Here is a 17,878-nt window from a genome sequence, read left to right as displayed (position 1 = left end):
TCGACGGAAAGTTCTCGGCGAGAATTCATTGGCGCAAACTTTGAATTACTTGAACAGTGTTAACAGTATGCGCCACGAAAGTGCATGACTTAAACTTTTGCTCGAATTTCCTGAACGAAACTTTCAACCATTCTCATACCACATCAAGAATGAAAATTTGGGTTAACTTTGAAAATATGGTACTAGATAAACAAATTACCTAACATTCACTGATAGTCGAAATTCAAAATGGCCGCCATTCCTGAATTAACTCTGGGTGGACAAATAAATTTTTTGATTTTCGAAAAACTAAGACTGTCAAAATTTTTTTTCACACCAAGAGCTTTAAAATGAGCCCCTACAAGTGGTAGATCAGAGAAGAATTGTGAAACTTTGAGAGCCCAAATATTTGTCCCCTAGCGGCATTCAACCTTAACGCGTTACCGTACGGAAATGCCTCAACGTCAAACGTGAAGGGGCGTCAATTGCACAGACAGCCAAACCGCCAAATTTCTCCAACTTCGAACTTTTGTAAGACGTCATAACGTTCGCACTGTCGAAAATTGATTGCTGTATGATTGCTTTTCCAGAGTAATTTGACTTTCAACACGCCATGTTAAAAGCGTATGAGTGACGGTCAAGCGACATTTGTACTCGTAAACTTAATGGGAATAGCATAATTTTGTCATCCTCGGCAAATGACAAATTTATGTCCGCGGGGACATAAATAACGCGGTTTAGAGAGTCCTTATTAATCGGACACGATAGTTGTCATCATTCAAATATATGTGTGTAATCGAAACCCCTTCAGGTCACGTTAACCCCCACGGTGGGATCTATTAGCATGACAGCTCACCCTACGAAATCAATTTTCGGAAAATGGTATCGCCCACGTACGACCACTACACCAGAGCAATTTAGCTTTGGATTCGAGCCTATTCGAGGCATCGAGCGGGAAAAAAGCGAGTCTGGGCAACACATAAAATATTATTGTTGAGCATTCCGCGAGACGCACTTTGTTCTCTACCCTCTTCCCGCTACTGGTAAGTATGTCGAATGTCATCGAGGGATACACTTATTGGTGGTAGATACTCGAGCGCCAGAGGTCAAGGCATTCGCGGAAACCACGGCAAGAGAGCGCTATTATCTCTGCACTACAGCGGGCACGAATGCACAGACTGTAATTAAGCCGGGCAGCATTGACTAATCGAATAGATGGGTGGATAGGGACCGGGCCCCCTGCCAGAAAGAGACGGTTCAATTTTCTACTAATCGCTCAGCAATCATGTTCACTTCTCTGTTTGCTTTTTAACGTCGACAACGTGCTTTTCCGCCTTGATGCAGCAGGCATCTGAGGACGCTCCCAGGCGCGAGACATTACTGGTACGAGTCAACTGACACCAGGTTGTCCCGTTCGTCACTGACCTTTCTACGATACGTTGCGTTTTTTTCCAGCCTCCACTTTTCTTTCGACCCTTCACTGTTATCCGCGCGTTATTTTACCGCTGGGATCCACCTTTTCGCATGAGTTGCTGTCCGAACAACCGCGTCGACGGCGGCATGGAGGTGAATCAGAACCATCGCAACAAACATTGCACTTACGATTCGGTCGAGATGAACGGCGTCGAGACCGAGCGGCTCCAGCCAGAGATCGTCACCCCCGCCAAAGAGAGGCGGCGGCGGCCCCGTCACAGCCAGAAAAGACTGTTGCTGGTCGTGGTGTTGCTTCTGTCGATGGCCTGCATCGCCCTGGCGGCCGCCTACGTAGCCCTGATGCGCCAGGTCGAACAGAACAGAGAGCCCAAAATTTGCCTCTCCAAGGAGTGCATAGCAACATCTTCATACTTGCTTGAGAACATCAACACCTCCGTGGACCCTTGTGAGGACTTCTTCCACTACGCCTGCGGCACCTGGCTGAGCAATAACCCCATCCCGGCCGAGAAGATGTTCTGGGGGTACGACCTCATCCTCTGGAAGGAGACCCTGGAAGTGATGAAGCAGCTGATCGAGGAAGACATCGTGAGGGACACTGAGCGGTCCTCCGAGCGGAAGCTGAAGCATCTGTACCGGTCCTGCATGAACAAAGAACAGATCGAGGACGCCAAGGCAGAGCCCCTGAAACGGATAATCGATCGCTTGCAAGGGTGGTACGCATTCGGTGACTGGGACGCCGACTCATGGAACATGATGGACGCATTGATTCTCTTGCACAGCGAATACTGGAACGATCCCATGTTTACGTTTTGGGTCGATGCAGATGATATGGACTCGAGTAAAAATGTTATTCTGGTAAGACCTTATACATATAACTTTTTGGACAAACTGCAGTCACTTTTAAATCTATACTGATGGGCGTAGAGACGGAAAGCTTTTGTAAGTAGATAATAGGACTGAAATTCATGATTGGCAATTTTCACATTGGGAGTACTTGCATAAAAAAAATACTTGCATAAAATTATTCTTAAACTATCTATGGGTGATATTTGACATGCTACTTTCTATCGACATTGTGAAATATATTCGCATCGAATCATCAAACTTTCCAAATTCGCAAATTTTCTGAAGATTCGCGATTTGCATTGATGCTACGCAATGACAAGGCGGGTGTAGTAGACTACATTGTTAAGGACCGCAGCCAAGGTTAAATGACGCGGAATGTCTTTTGTGTAAAAGGCAGGATCTTTTCCGAGCCATTTGAATCAAGAAGCAGATTGTTGAAAGTTGGCACATCATCGTAGGCTTTGCTTTGATTACCTTGGACGGGTCACTGAGCCGCCGCGGCATACAAATAGCCCGCACGTGCATCGACATAGTTAAGAACATTTATCGCGGTGATGCGATTTCAAGCAGAGCGTTAACGCTGACAAATCATCCGGCGCAGCCGCGATGATTTATTCGATCATCCATGAATATTTGGTCGTAATTCGCGCCCATCCACGCTTGAACAGCGGATTTTTCGCATGCTTGGCGACGTGATTCTTCGCCCGTGATGCGAAACTGATCGCCGAGTGAATACGATCTGAACGCCCCGCAACAGAAATTATAGTTTTGGACCGAATGTCACGAGTGCAAAGTCATAACAAATGTGCGTCAACTTTGATATACGGGTGTAAGCCGTTATGCTTGCGACTTCAGCAACTGCGATAATGTATCTTTATCGTTATAAGTGAAAATGATATAATAATGTTAAGTAACCTTGCTTAGTCTCTCTGACATGACCAATATGAACATTTAAAACAAATCATAGGCGAGCTATAGGATTGTATACATCGTTGCCTTGCCACAACAGATCTGCCGATTGCTAAATGAGCTGTACGTAACCCGAACACATTATGCTCTGTAATAGTGTGTGCATAACTCACTGGACGGGCGGCAGCACTCGGAGTTGGCCTGGGCGCGGAGGCAAAAACAAACATGAAAACCGAAGTTTTTACGTTTTACAAACTCTATACTTTCATCATTAGACCTAATGTGTTAAGGCAGCCCGGGAATGTTTGAGGCTGAGCGAGTTCCACGTTAAAGACATGGTCAAGGCGTTTATGAGTATTGTACAGTGGAACTCGGAGCAGTTTCTCTGCTGTCTGTGATTACACACTGAAAATGCTTATAATACATTACACTGCATACATTATATGTGAATTACATCTCAAACTTTGCACCACACAACAAAATGGCTTTATCATCCTACGTTCTTTTGTTTTTATACGTTCTGTAAGAGATTTTAGCCGAAACTGTTTTTGATTTCCATTTTTGCACCATTACTGCTCTCCTTTGCGAAGTAAAAGATAATTTTTGTCCAAATGTATAGCTTTCGTACGTGTAAGCGTACAAAAATGCTTTCCACTGGTGCTGTTCAGGTCAACCAATGCCACGACTTGTACAGAACGCAAAACTTCGCCATCTCCGCATACATAATCAGGCCCTGGGGTCTGGTGAGTGAACATGCTGGAAAAGATAAAAAAAAAACATTTCCTTTTACATAGTGTGGAATGAAATATCGAAAGTTGGCATCGATCAAATATTGTTTACGCTTTTTGTTACTGAGTTACTCTACTTGGACCCCGAAGGGAAAAACGTGTGTGATAAAAGTTCACAAGACGCGTTCTGAACCAATGTTGTTCTGGAGTGCAGTGTTGTACGCTGACGTCACATCCAAGCGATGCGCAGGACTGATACACCGTGGTTGTCATGCGCGAAACGTCGAGATACAGTAACGGCTACACTTACAGCGGTACCGTCGGGCAAACATTACGGACACGGTGGCTGCAATTTTTTTCCCAGGGCGGGAAAATTGCAGCGAACGGCCATTAACGCATTATCGCGGACTATCGTTTTAATTGATCTAATCTCGGTGATTCTTTAACATTTCAACACCTTTTGCAGAGCCGCCTGTCGCTGAGCCGGAACATGCGTAACACTACTTATCGATTTTCCGAAGGGAACTAATTGCTTCGTAACGAATAACATCAACGTTCACAAAACAATTAATGCATACCCACTGTGCTCGTTATCAATTTATGTTATAAAAAGAACTCATTGTAAATGTCACCGGATATAGATATTTTCACTGTAAAGTACTTTTAGTAAACTTTAAAAGGTTATAAAAGGCTATGAAAGGTGAAGAATGCTCCATGGTGTTGATATGATGTGAAACTGCTGTTAGCTGTTCTCAGTTTACCGCGTCTAAGCTAAAAAGCGCCTCGGTGACAGACATTTGAACTCTTAATTTTTTGCAATTCGTTTTTGATCTACCGCCTTGGAGGGGGGGGGGGCTCATTTTAAAGTCCTTGGTGTAACAAAAATTTTCACCGTATTAGTTTTTCGAAAATCGAAAATGTTACTTTTCCCCGTAGTGTTAACACAGGGGTGGCGGCCATTTTGAATTTCAAATATTGGTAAATGTAAGGTAGTTTGTTTCTGTAGCACAAAACTTTGCACAGTGACCCCGAATTTTATTTTTGATTTGGGAAGAGAATGGTTGAAAGCTTCATTGAGAAAAGTTTGACGAAAGGCTTTAACCATTACCTCTCGAAAACAAGAACAAACTTCACAGGTCACCGTGCAAAGTTTAGTACTAGAGAACATGTACAAATTACAATATAAGCTTACGGACACTTGAAATGAAATTGCCAACCATGTGTTAATTGAACATGGAGGAAACATCAATTTTCCATTTTCAAGAGAATAAACCATTGAACTTGAAAACTTGATTTACTGCACAGGCTTTAAATGAGTCCCTACAAGTGGTAGATCGAAAAAAGTATTGTGAACAGTTTGAGAGTCCGAATTTCTGTCCCCGAGGCGCATTCTACCTTGTAGTGATACAACTTAACTCATTCTCTAACTGACATGAGAACCTGGCAAGTGAAAGACTGTAGATTTGCTTGTGTAGAGTTCGAGCAAAAGTATTAAAGTCTTTAGATGTCGAGTCCTTTACTACCTTAATGAGAAATTGACCTCTTCATACCAATTTTTTTTTTTTTGAGAGAGAGAGAGAGGAGAGAGAGAGAGAGAGAGAGAGAGAGAGAGAGAGAGAGAGAGAGAGAGATCATATTTGATAGTCTCTTCGTTTTTTATTCACTCCCGAAGAGTTGCAATGTAACTGTATGCCTGGCACTGGTTTTAATGTGTTACCGTATTTACAGCTAAAGCCTCGGCCTCAGATTCGAATTCAACATTACAACGGATTCTTCTGGGACCACGGCCTTCGGTAATACGCCTGGCGGTATCTCAGGGCGATCTGTGAAAGCCATCAGAACCGGCGGATACTATTACACGGTAGACTTGTCCCGGTGTCAGCGGGGGCTTCCTCCCTTGCACATAGCAAAATCGATTCTCAATTCCGCATGAAACCATAGACCTGTCGAAGCTGTAACCCTTGAGACGGCCTCCGAGTAGACGAAACAGAGACGTTACAGAAGAAAAGACAGATGAACGCAGATAGGTCTTCATCTGAGCCGTAGATATGTTTTCGAGTAAACGGGACAGTCAAAAAAGCTATCCGCGAGAAATGGTTCTCGAGTGCGCAGACGATTTCTTAACGGGTGAGAGGGCAATTTGTATCAGTGGGTAGGGAAGCGAAATCACCGCACTGGCAAATGCTATTTTGTTTGCTCTGTGGATAACTCTGGCGAACGATCTAACAGGTGGGGAGGGAGTAAGAATGAAATGGTTTCTTGGGTTAGGGGAGAACCATTTGATTTCTGGGGGGGGTATGGAGGAAGAGGGTATGGGAGCAAATTTTTTTTTCCTGTCAGAGTGACAGCAATTTTTTTTTTTCTACTGTCAGACCTGCATCAATTTTTTTTTTCCAAATGGAGTAACAGTGCAATTTTTTTTTATTGGTCATCAAGTTTGTAATGTCGTTGTATATAAGGGAGCCGTCATTATTGACGGCCTGAAACTCCGAAATTTCGAGTGACCCTCCCCCTTCACCAACCATGATGAATTTGAGTAACCTCCCTCTCTAACTCTGAAATTTGACCGTTCCCCACTTAGAAAAGTTAAATACCAATACATGTAATTACAGCAACAGTAAAGACTTTCAAATCTTGATGTACCCTGCTAGACTATCATCAGTTATCACATGATGGTTCAAAAAAGGTGAACACATCAAAATGAAATTCAAAGTCACAATAAAATAAAAATATAAAAGATCACGCAGTATCTAACCATATAGTATATTGTTTAATTTGGATGGATATTATGACAGGGTTTTCACTAGGATATCTGACGGGGCAGAATTTGAAAGTACAGGGGGAGAACATGAGAGAGGCTTAGGGGGAAGTGTCACAGGGGCTTTCCCCTATCTTACATGGAATTTTTAAGATACTGATGTGTGCAATGGTGCAGTCTGGTGCAATCTGAGGAGTTTTTTTAATTTGTTTACTAAGTGAAACTATTAGAATACCCCAAGGGGGAGAGCACGAGAGGGGGGTTCCCCCTCTCGTATTGGAAATTTTGAGAAATTGATGTTTTAATGGTGCAATCTGAGAGGAGTTTCAGTTTATTTTGCACTCGGTAAAACTGTTTGAAAATGACATTGAACACTGATATTTTTTACATTTTTTGCATGATCAGTTTTTGAGTCACAATATTCAACAACCAAACAATGACAATACAATTTGTGAAAAACAGTTCTGTTTGCCAGAGACTGAAGACAAATGAATATACAGGAACGGAAAATCTGTGACCTTCTTGTGTCATTTCTCCAGCTGCCAGCTTCTAATGAAAAGCCTGAATATGGTATGTTTGCGATCAGTGTTTGTGGTCAGAAAAACAAGGCTCACACATTGTATTTCATCATATTTGTTGTTCCTCAATTTTTCATTGTCAAGGTACATCTTTCTAACAAATTCATATTGAGAAAATAATATTGGTTTTAACACTAGTTTATTGACTCCTGTCTTGTGTTTTAAATTTCACAATTTACAGAAGTCAAAATAGTCCCCTTATAGTGAAGTCAAATAGTCCCCTTTAGATAGTGCCTATGCCATTGAGATATGGCAACAGAAATCCTGAATATGATTTCTTGGGTCAGAAAATGGAAGGAAAACATTGAGTGTACTGAGGTGTAAAGTAGACCCATGTAGTGCATGCTTATATCATAAGTGCTGGGAAAAGAAACATAAGAATTGCTTGTGGTAAAACATTTGCGCCGCCTATGGCGGCGCGCCGGCAAAGAATACATGAGAATAAGGTTTCCAAATTTTGCTTATTTCTGGTGCATTGTGACAATTTTTTTTCTCTTCTGTCTGTTATGACAATTTTTTTTTCTCAGGCCATGACAGGATCAATTTTTTTTTTCTTCTCTCTCACCTGGTGACAAATTTTTTTTTCTCAAAATCCTCCATACCCCCCCAGAAATCAAATGGTTCTCCGGTTACATGATGGAGAGGGCAAACCATCAAGAGTGGGAACGGGGAAAACTAGTGAACTGGAATGAAATTTTCACTTCCCCTCCAAATTTTAATTGGGACAAAATATGCAAACTATATCTTCATGTAAAACATCTATGGTTACAGTTGCTCGAAATCGACGGATCAGCTTTCCCTGTTGTGACCGAGTTGTTGTTGTGAGTCAACCCGTACGACTACTCAATCCCCAGAACTCGTTGAGTCACCGGTCCCGGCACATTTCTATCCGTGCAGCATTGCAAATATACCCGGAAGCAGAGACATCCTCCATTGATTCCCCGCTGGCAAAGAGTTGTGGATCTACACGTCCCAGGCGGGGAAAGATTGAACGCTGAGCCACACACCTAGCTACCCCTTTGTCCGTTTATCGTGTGGTTTTCAAGTATTTCGCATTGGTGTTTAATTTGAAAGGAAATCGGCATTCTAAAAGTAGGTCGACGAGCCGTGACACACCTAAATGACTCTAAGATGAGTCAGGCTTGGTTCCTTATCGATATTTCTGATAACATTCCAAGCAGTCAGTCTGACATCTGACAAATGAAAGTATGTTATATATATATTACAACTGAAATTTATATAATATATACAATATATACACACACGCAGTGTGAGAGAGAGAGAGAGAGAGAGAGAGAGAGAGAGAGAGAGAGAGAGAGAGGCTGGATGGATAGATGGATTAAATAAATGGATGGAAGGATTTAAGGAAGATTGGAAAAGAGGAAGAATGGATTGGTGGGTGGATGGATGGACGAGCCCACGGAAGGATCCATTAGATGGATAGATAGATGGATGTATGTATGGATTAATTAATTAATAAATTAATTAATGTTGTATTAACTACCTAAGAATTTTAGGATGCCAAAAATGAAATTCATGTTTAATAGGTATTTTCATCCGAACATGATCAGTTTTCTATTAAACACGGAGCTACGTTTTCCCAGGGTTTTATTTTACTTGTAAAGACCACCAGTAATTGACATTTGATGACTCACCTATTCTGTCATCTCCCCTTCCTTTGCTTGACAAAAGGTGAGAAAACAATCCAAGTGGTTGCTTGGAGTTTTAATTGCATGTCGCCTGTAAAAGAGTATGTTCTCTTCCAATTATTGCACGTAGTCTTTTGTGTAACCCTAGTTTGTTTCTGTTGTTTATTTCCCCGGCGGACGTCATTAGGAGTGAACTGTACGCCGAGGGAATGCTTTAACATTCTGAATCTGCTGCTTGTATGGAACGGGGAAAATCGTTGATAACGCCCCAGTTGCGGAATTCCTTTCAATTTTTGTTTAGCTGGATATTTAAGTTAAGGTTGCCTTTCTTGTGTTTTTATTTTGTGTATTTTTTATTTTGAAATCGAGCATTATCAGGTCACATGCGCTCGAATGTAGCTAATAATGCCAATTAACCAATTTCATTGTATATATTCTTCTTTTTCTGATTTATTTACTTAACCGTTCAAAACCAAGCAGTGGCTGTGTCACATTTTACAAGTTTGCCCGAGGGGGAGAGTCACATTTTACAAACGTAACCTAGGGGATCACATTTAACATTGCTAAGTTTATGATGGATGCAAAGTCTGAATGAGTTGTGTAAAGAAATTTCACAGCAATACTACCATGTATAGTGAATCAACATTTTAAAGTGAAATCCCAACATCATATTTCTTGTAAACATATGCACTTGTAACCACCCTATTTTAATCTAGTACATTTATATCAATTATCCAACGTCTATAAATGCACATGTACTGCTACTGGTAGTTTTATATCAGAGAGAAATGGTTCAAAGTTTTCTTATAGACTCCCATGTATAGTGGATCAATCGTGCACGAATTTTTGTGAAATTCCAAAATCAAATATCTTGTACACGTATGCACTTGTTACCATCCTATTCTAATCAAGTACATTTATATCAATTATCAAATGTCTATAAATGAACAAATATTGCTACTGGTTTTATATTGGAAAACATTGTTCATAGTTTTCTCATAAATTACCATGTATAGTGAATCAACATTCAAGCCAAGTACATTTACTTAAATTGTCAAAGATATGCAAAAAATGCAGAATATAGCTAAGATTTGTGGTGGAAAATTGTTAATACTTTACCCATTAGACTCTCATGTATTATGATTTGATATGTATGAACGAAGCACTATGTAAGCGACATATTGGCTTCTAGTAGTTGCTCAAAAAATGGTGACCCTTCCCAATGTCATGCGTGAAATTTCACGACCCTTCAAAAATGTTTGCGCAAAAACTTGCGACCCTCCTTCCAAAAAAGTGGTCTTCTCCCCTAACTGTGCACAACTTTCAAAGAAGAACAAAGGACTAAAATCACATAAACAGTCAATATTAACAGCCACTGATGTGAGAACCAGGGATCGAGGATTGCCCCTTTAACTTCTGTACTCTGACATATCTACCATTTCACTAGACCAACAGACGGTTATTGACACCCGTAACACCCCTCCGTCCCTCCACGGGTTAACTTCCATAATCATATGCAGGATGGAGTACGCCCTCTGCTGACGACCCCGAAATCTCTCTACTACGGTCAATCATGGCACGTGGTTGTGAAGGAGTTTCTGGGATCACCAACAAAGGGTACATTGTATCCCCCGGGATTTTATCCTGCATAATTATTATAAGTTCTCGCCTGAGCAAAGGGAATTGTTAAGCGAAGTGATAAATATATGCAACAGAGGAAACAAAGGAAGTATGATAAGTGGCCATTTTGTTATTTTTAACATAAATTTAACATCATCCAAATAAACTAGTGTCTTTTAATATTAATATTTTATTAAAATTAATTAATATTTAATAATACAGAGACAACACATCAAGACAAGCAGGAGAAACGGAAGAGAAAGAATAAGTCTGTGTCTGGCATGAGAAAGGGTTTGAAGTACAAAATGTAGGGCATGTTCCTGGCACCCTCAGTTAGCTCTGATTCGTAATAGCTAAAAAAAAAAAATAATGTTAATTTGGCATTTTTAATCACTGTTTTTTACGGTAATGAGGGTTTCTGCCATTGCCACTAATTAGAAAAGAAATAAATTTGTTGACTATCCTGAATAAAACTGAAATCAAACAACGTTGTAATATTCAATTTTTTTCATTGAAAACACGAAGTTCGTTCGTGACGGAGTTAGAGTAACAAGCAACGATAGCTTAGAGTGAAATAACAAGGTAGTACATGTTTTTTAAACTTGCTGATCGCATAAAGGCCCATGAAGACCATTCTAGACTACGAGCAGTATGACTTCAAAGCAAGCCCACTTATCATGAACTTTATTCCAACGCCGGTCTGTCACGTTCCAGCAGTGAAACCAATCAAATATCACGCACATAGTACTAACACCGACAGAACGGCAAATTTGCGACAGAGAACCCACCCCAGGGTAGAAATGCCCAGGTAACTCTAATATCAATCGTTCGCACATAGACCAAATCATCCCTGTGCTGGACTCTGCAAATGATTCGTTATCCAGTACACAATTATTCACACTCTCTCTCTCTCTCTCTCTCTCTCTCTCTCTCTCTCTCTCTCTCTCTCTCTCTCTCTCTCTATGAATTCCATGAATTCCATGCAAACAAATACATACATACACGCATGCTGGTATTAACATTCTCGGTTGCACATGCAACGGTACAACAAGATAACAAGAACGGGTACAAAAATGTACGTGTTGCCTTCATGCTTGATGGGTAAGCTTGGGTGGAAGTTAAATTACCATGTTCGTCTCAATGTTGCCGCCGGCCACACGTAACCCTTGTCCAGACTGACAGCACAGCATGAAAGCCGTTATTGACTGCCATTCAAACATGAAAATTAATCCCACCGTGTCACCCTGGAAGCGTTTATCTGGAACGGAACCTGTCCTTGGCATATATCTGTAGACAATCAGAATTTGCCTCTCTGAACCGTGAACAGCTTAAACACAATACAGCGATCACATCATTTTTTATCGATATGTCTTCAGAAATCTGGCAGTCAGTCATTCGACAATCTGACGGTCAGTCTATCTATATATCTACCAAGCTTGCCTCAATCTATATATTTCTACATTTTTAAAACTAGACTACAACATACACACAGACAGACAGAAAAACATGTATTTACATAGATACATACAGACAGGCGATTGTACAATTCATTTCTCAGCGAACTATTATTAAAACGCGATAAGTATCGATGATAAGAAACAGAGAAAATGGCGTTTAAAATTTTGATTTCTGTCATTCCATTATTCAGTGTCACACATCACTTGGGACTATCGATTCAATCTTGTGACCTCTTCAAACAGGGTGATATGTTGCATCTTTGGAGACTAATCGCTCATGATTCGATACATACTGTATTTACTTTTACTCCGGAGCTAATAAGGCGATTGTTTCCCCTGGGTCAGTCGATGTTGCAGTATCGTAGTAAAATATAGTTCCCGAACGGTAACAGACTTCCAAGGAAAAATTATCAGACATGGCGTGATTTGCTGACGTAAAGATTCTCACGAAATAAGTTCGACAACTAGGCTTACTTATGACAGCAATACTCTAACAGTATAGCTACATACATACATACATACATACATACATACATACATACATACATACATACATACATACATACATACATACATACATACATACATACATACATACATACATACATACAGACAGACAGACAGACAGACAGACAGACAGACAGACATACATACATACATACATACATACATACATACATACATACATACATACATACATACATACATACATACGTACGTACATACATACATACATACATACATACATACATACATACATACATACATACATACATACATACATACATACATACATACATACGTACATACATACATACTTACATAGATACATAGATACATACCTACATACATACATACATACATACATACATACATACATACATACATACATACATACATACATACATACATACATACTTACTTACATACATACATACATACATACAGACAGACAGATAGACAGACAGACAGACGACATAGAATCAACTGATAGGTAGTTTATGGTATAAATTTCGTTTACAAATAGTCACTATATCAGGAATTTAGCGTCGGTTTTGATGGAATTCATTTGTTAAGTGTTGGAGCTCGTTTTATTTTCAGTTGTAAATGTGGTAATCATAAACAAGAGTGCCTGCCAATGGTTCATTGGAAATCGCTAACATATCTGGCAAATAAAGCTGTCGCCATCGCGAGTGCCACATTAGATAAAGCCGCTATCATTCCTATGATTTCACGTCCTGATATGAACAGTAATTGGACGTCGCGTCAAAGCGGCGATGGCTTGCTATGCTACCAAAAAAAAACCCAGAGAAACACTCTTATCGCCAATGTTCACCTTCCAGGTATATGGTAGAACGAATGTATGGGTGAGGTATGAAAGTAGGCCGACTGATCGCAGTGATACTGTCAGATCAGTGTGGCGTATTCTTTGTTGAACAATGAACTAAAACACGGTCATAGTATTTACGGTCGTTCATAAAGTGAGCAACTATGAAAGTAAATGAATGCGTAATGAATGCATGTATGTATGTATGTATGTATGTATGTATGTATGTATGTATGTATGTATGTATGCATGCATGTATGTACGTACGTACGTACATGTATGTATGTATGTATGTGTGTTTATGTGTATATGTGTATACATATACGTTTAATGTTATATATTCTATCATACCGTCGATCAACCAATGTGGTTATATACATAATCCAAAGATAGACAAAGTCATTGACAATGCTGGCTGACACGTTTCATCGCGAATATTTGCTCGCCGATTCCCAGCGATTTAAAGAGGTGACGTGTAAGCGGAGATTAAAGCAAGTTTCTGCCATTCGTATATATGGTCTAGTGTTGAGAGGTTTGCTTTTGTTGGCAACATTCCCGCCTTTTTCTAGTTTAATGAGGTATTCGTGACTTACGGCTTGTGTGAGCCACGGCAGCTTCATTGGAACTCGCTATCAGGCATAGGGAGAGGATGAAACTTAACGTCCTAATATTATTTTTCACAAGGGAGATATGCATGTACTTTCTAGTGTTTACACGAATCAATAAAGCCCGCAGGCAACAACGCCCCCTTTGGTGTTTTGTTTACATTTTTATGTATGCATTTCGTGTGCTTTTCCACGTACATCGAAATGCACTGGGTGGAAAAGTTTCAACCAGGCTTATGAATTCATTCAATCTTTTGCTTTTGTGTACATGTACTTGTCAACTGATATGCAAGCGACAAATGATAGAAACAAAGTCATCGGTCAATGTTGACTTGCAACATATAAAGTGTCGAAATAGGGCAAGCTTAGGCTGATTTGCCACGATCATATCATCATCACCGTTGGCTTAAAAGAAGGAAGCAACAGCAACGCGACGACAGGATATATGTCTGAATGTAAGTGTGTATACATACATACAACATACATACATACATACAACATACATACATACATACATACATACATACATACATACATACAACATACATATATACATGCATGCATGCATACATCCATATATATATATATATATATATATATATATATATATATATATATATATATATGTGTGTGTGTGTGTGTGTGTGTGTGTGTGTGTGTGTGTATTACATATAAACATATAGATGAATAAATTGCAATATGTACTAATATATAAATATGAAAGTATACAAATGTCGAGCACTATATATTAATACGATATATTATATAGGATATATTAATCTTATTAATATTATATAGGATATATAAATTAATTTATGCAATATATATATATATATATATATATATATATATATATATATATATATATATATATATATATATATATATATATATATATATATATATATATATATATATATATATATGAATAAATCAAAATATGCGTGGCGATGGCAAATTTAAGGACACCGTCTGCATATCGCTTCCCATTGTCCACAACAGCTGACATCTGTGCTCAAACCTGAGACAAATAAGAAAAGCATATATGTATATCTTTCCAAAGCCAGTGCAGAAGTATTGAACTGACATGTGATACAGACAACTTGTTGATTCCCTGCCTTGCTATCCAACCGTCTTCAGTTTCATCAGAAAGAGATCGATTGCCATCGACTTAATTTTAAATGCGACGGACAGCGTGAATAGATTTAATGATTGAAGATGGTGTAGGTTGGTGAAAGAATGGAAGGCCTGTCTTTAAAAGACAATGAGTTCGAATGTTTGTGTGTAATTTTTGTGAATCCGTTTATAGTTCGTTATTAAATACACAGATCAGTTTATAATGGTCAAGAAATGACGGGATCCTGTTCCTTGGGAATAATTTCCTTCTCTGTGATCGTATCCATTAACCGCATTCCGGTTCGCAGCCTACCGGGTACCCTGTTATCTAGCACAGAAGTCAGCGATCAGAACCATTCATAACACCAATGTACAAATAACACGATAGGAATTAATTTGGGGGAATTGGATCCCGTCATTTCTTGACCATTATAAACTGATGTGTATATATAATAAAGAACTATAAACGGATTTACAAAAATTACACACAAACATTCGAACTCACTGTCTTTTAAAGACAGGCCTTCCATTCTTTCACCAACTTACACCATCTTCAATCATTAAATCCATTCACGCTGTCTGTCGCATTAAAAATAAGTCAATAGCAATCGATCCCTTTCGGATGTCATTTTAGAGTACAATTCTTGTCCGTGTCAGTTCTGGAATATTTCCGGATTTAACACGATAGGAATTAATTTGGGGGAATTTGACATTGTAGTATAGGAAACTTGAAAGTATGGATAAATTGTAAGATTGCAACTTTCAGCTATATGGAGAACCTAATACTTTTGATAAATTTGAACAATTAAAAGATCACACTGCCGTAAATTAATTCAAATCGTTTTAAATCCAGAAATATTCCAGAACTGACACGGACAAGAATTGTACTCTGAAATGACAATTGGATTTACGTTTTCAAAAAAAAGATTAGCCATCCTTGGCATTCGGATATTTGACAGATAATTAAAGACGACAAAATTGCATCTAATCCGCGAAACTATCCCCCAGAGCAACCGGGGTTTATTCGGGGCGATTTGGAATTAGCCGATGTACCATTGGGATTTACCGCCCTCATGCATGACAAAACGTCTTCGTCTCCGAGGCTATGGTACTTGAGCGAGCGCCCCTCGCCAACTTGGGCCGCAATGGATCAAAACTCATTACTGCGGTCGTCAAGTACGGTCCCGGCAATAAATCTGCAGACCATCTCGTAATCAGTCAATTCTCTTCAGGGAAAACATACTGGAGAAGATCGCAGATCTCAAACGGCACATCTCCACAAACACTGATCTGAACATTGGTAAAGGTCAGGGCGATTTTGGCTGTGCCACATATCTTTATTGTGCTAGCTGTAATAAAGGGGATAAGAAACACATGCCCCCGCAAATAATCCTTTCTGTATAAAATAAGTTGATATCTGTGAAGTGTAATATTTTTGGTGTACCCGCAGACTGGCTTATGATCTTTTGGTTTTTCTCGAGCGTAGTTACTGGCTGGCTTCGCGTTCACTCGAGTAGGCTACACGCAACAGTCTGCCAAAGTCAACTTCGCGATCACCCTACCAACAACGCGATATTCTCTGCTGAGGTTTACATCTTTTGATATAAATTATATGCCCACAGATTTTGGGTAAGTCTAGCGTTAACGATATTCTTATACAAACCGCTATTCTTTAGTCTAATCGTGATGCCAGACGCTGAAAGTCTTGTGCTATCAGCGGTTGACACGAAATATCAAAAAACGTGCGGGAACAGGACGTTTACGTGCGTTTGTCGTCAAAGCATGCATGTAACAACCACTACAGCTTGGTAAATCACTGAACGCTGCTTAGCAGTAAAAAGATCAACTTCTTAGAACACATAAACGAAATTACCATTTATTCATAAGACTATCATGTGAAAAGTTTCATTTTTATTTCTCTATCAGTTCGCCTTACCTCGTTCAACACGTGGTTGTCATATTTTGTCATGTCGTTTGAAATTGTTACGCATGCGCCGTGATTAAGGGTGTAGGTCGTTAATTGAGCAAGAGCAACACGTGGGCCCCAATGCAACTTTTTCATGATTATTGCACTGTGGTGTTTTAAAAAGTTAATATATGATGAAATAAATCGAAAGGTGTTTTTAGTACACTAGTTATTGACAATTTTTGATTCGCCCAGCTTCCAGAAAATTACCTACCGAGACAAAACGACAAAATAGGACACACAGACATTCTCCTTGTCTTTTCCCTCACCTCGTTTTCCCCTCATTTAGAATCTTGACTGAGGAACTGACTATAGATTTTTGATCCCCGTTTTTGATACTAGCACAACTTTTTACACAAATTCCATTACCGGAGGTGTGTCAGTTTTCGGACATAAATTTCCGTATTGTGGAAAGTTTGATTGTCAGACATTTTCATCAACAGTAAACATGGTAACTTTGGATTTTGCGAAGGTAAAAAACTTGCCATCACACCATGATAAAAATGATAAAAATTATCATTTTTGAACAGAATCATTTTGGTATGGCGCTACAGACGACAACGCTCTTTTAAAAGAGCAAGCTAGGGTTATTGTACTTTGTATTCATTCAATTCTCGTAAATTCTCGGTAGCGTTTTATGTTTGCCTGTACACTTGACTATGTCATCAAATCCCACAAGAGACTCAAATTCCTGTGACTGAGTCAAAAGTAAAGCAAAACTATAGCTTCATTATCCAGCGTCTCACCGTTTGTTATCGACGTCAGTCAGAAAAGAAATTCCCCGGCCATTAATGGTTTATGTTTGGTTTGGATGTTACTGGAAATGTTCTCAATTTTCTGGTGGGGGAAAAAGCGGGAAATGATTCCTTAATGCCGCTAACAGTGTGTCGCCTGTCGGTCCAAAGA

At 39.5% G+C, this 17,878-nt stretch overlaps 1 protein-coding gene across 1 annotated transcript in view; it reads left to right on the top strand.

Annotated features, from left to right (window-relative positions):
* Positions 1 to 1,152: 1,152 nt before the first annotated feature.
* LOC139137204 (endothelin-converting enzyme homolog) overlaps positions 1,153 to 17,878 on the top strand; it is a 41,866-nt gene continuing 25,140 nt past the window's right edge. Inside the window, exon 1 of the mRNA XM_070705190.1 lies at positions 1,153 to 2,268. Within this exon, the coding sequence (XP_070561291.1) occupies positions 1,504 to 2,268 (765 nt within the window). The 5' untranslated portion in view covers positions 1,153 to 1,503. The remainder of the gene's footprint in view (positions 2,269 to 17,878) is intronic.

Source organism: Ptychodera flava, chromosome 7, assembly GCF_041260155.1.
Source record: "Ptychodera flava strain L36383 chromosome 7, AS_Pfla_20210202, whole genome shotgun sequence".
Classification (NCBI taxonomy): domain Eukaryota; kingdom Metazoa; phylum Hemichordata; class Enteropneusta; family Ptychoderidae; genus Ptychodera; species Ptychodera flava.
Note: the sequence above shows the minus strand (reverse complement) of the source record. Positions and strands in the feature narration are given on the sequence as shown.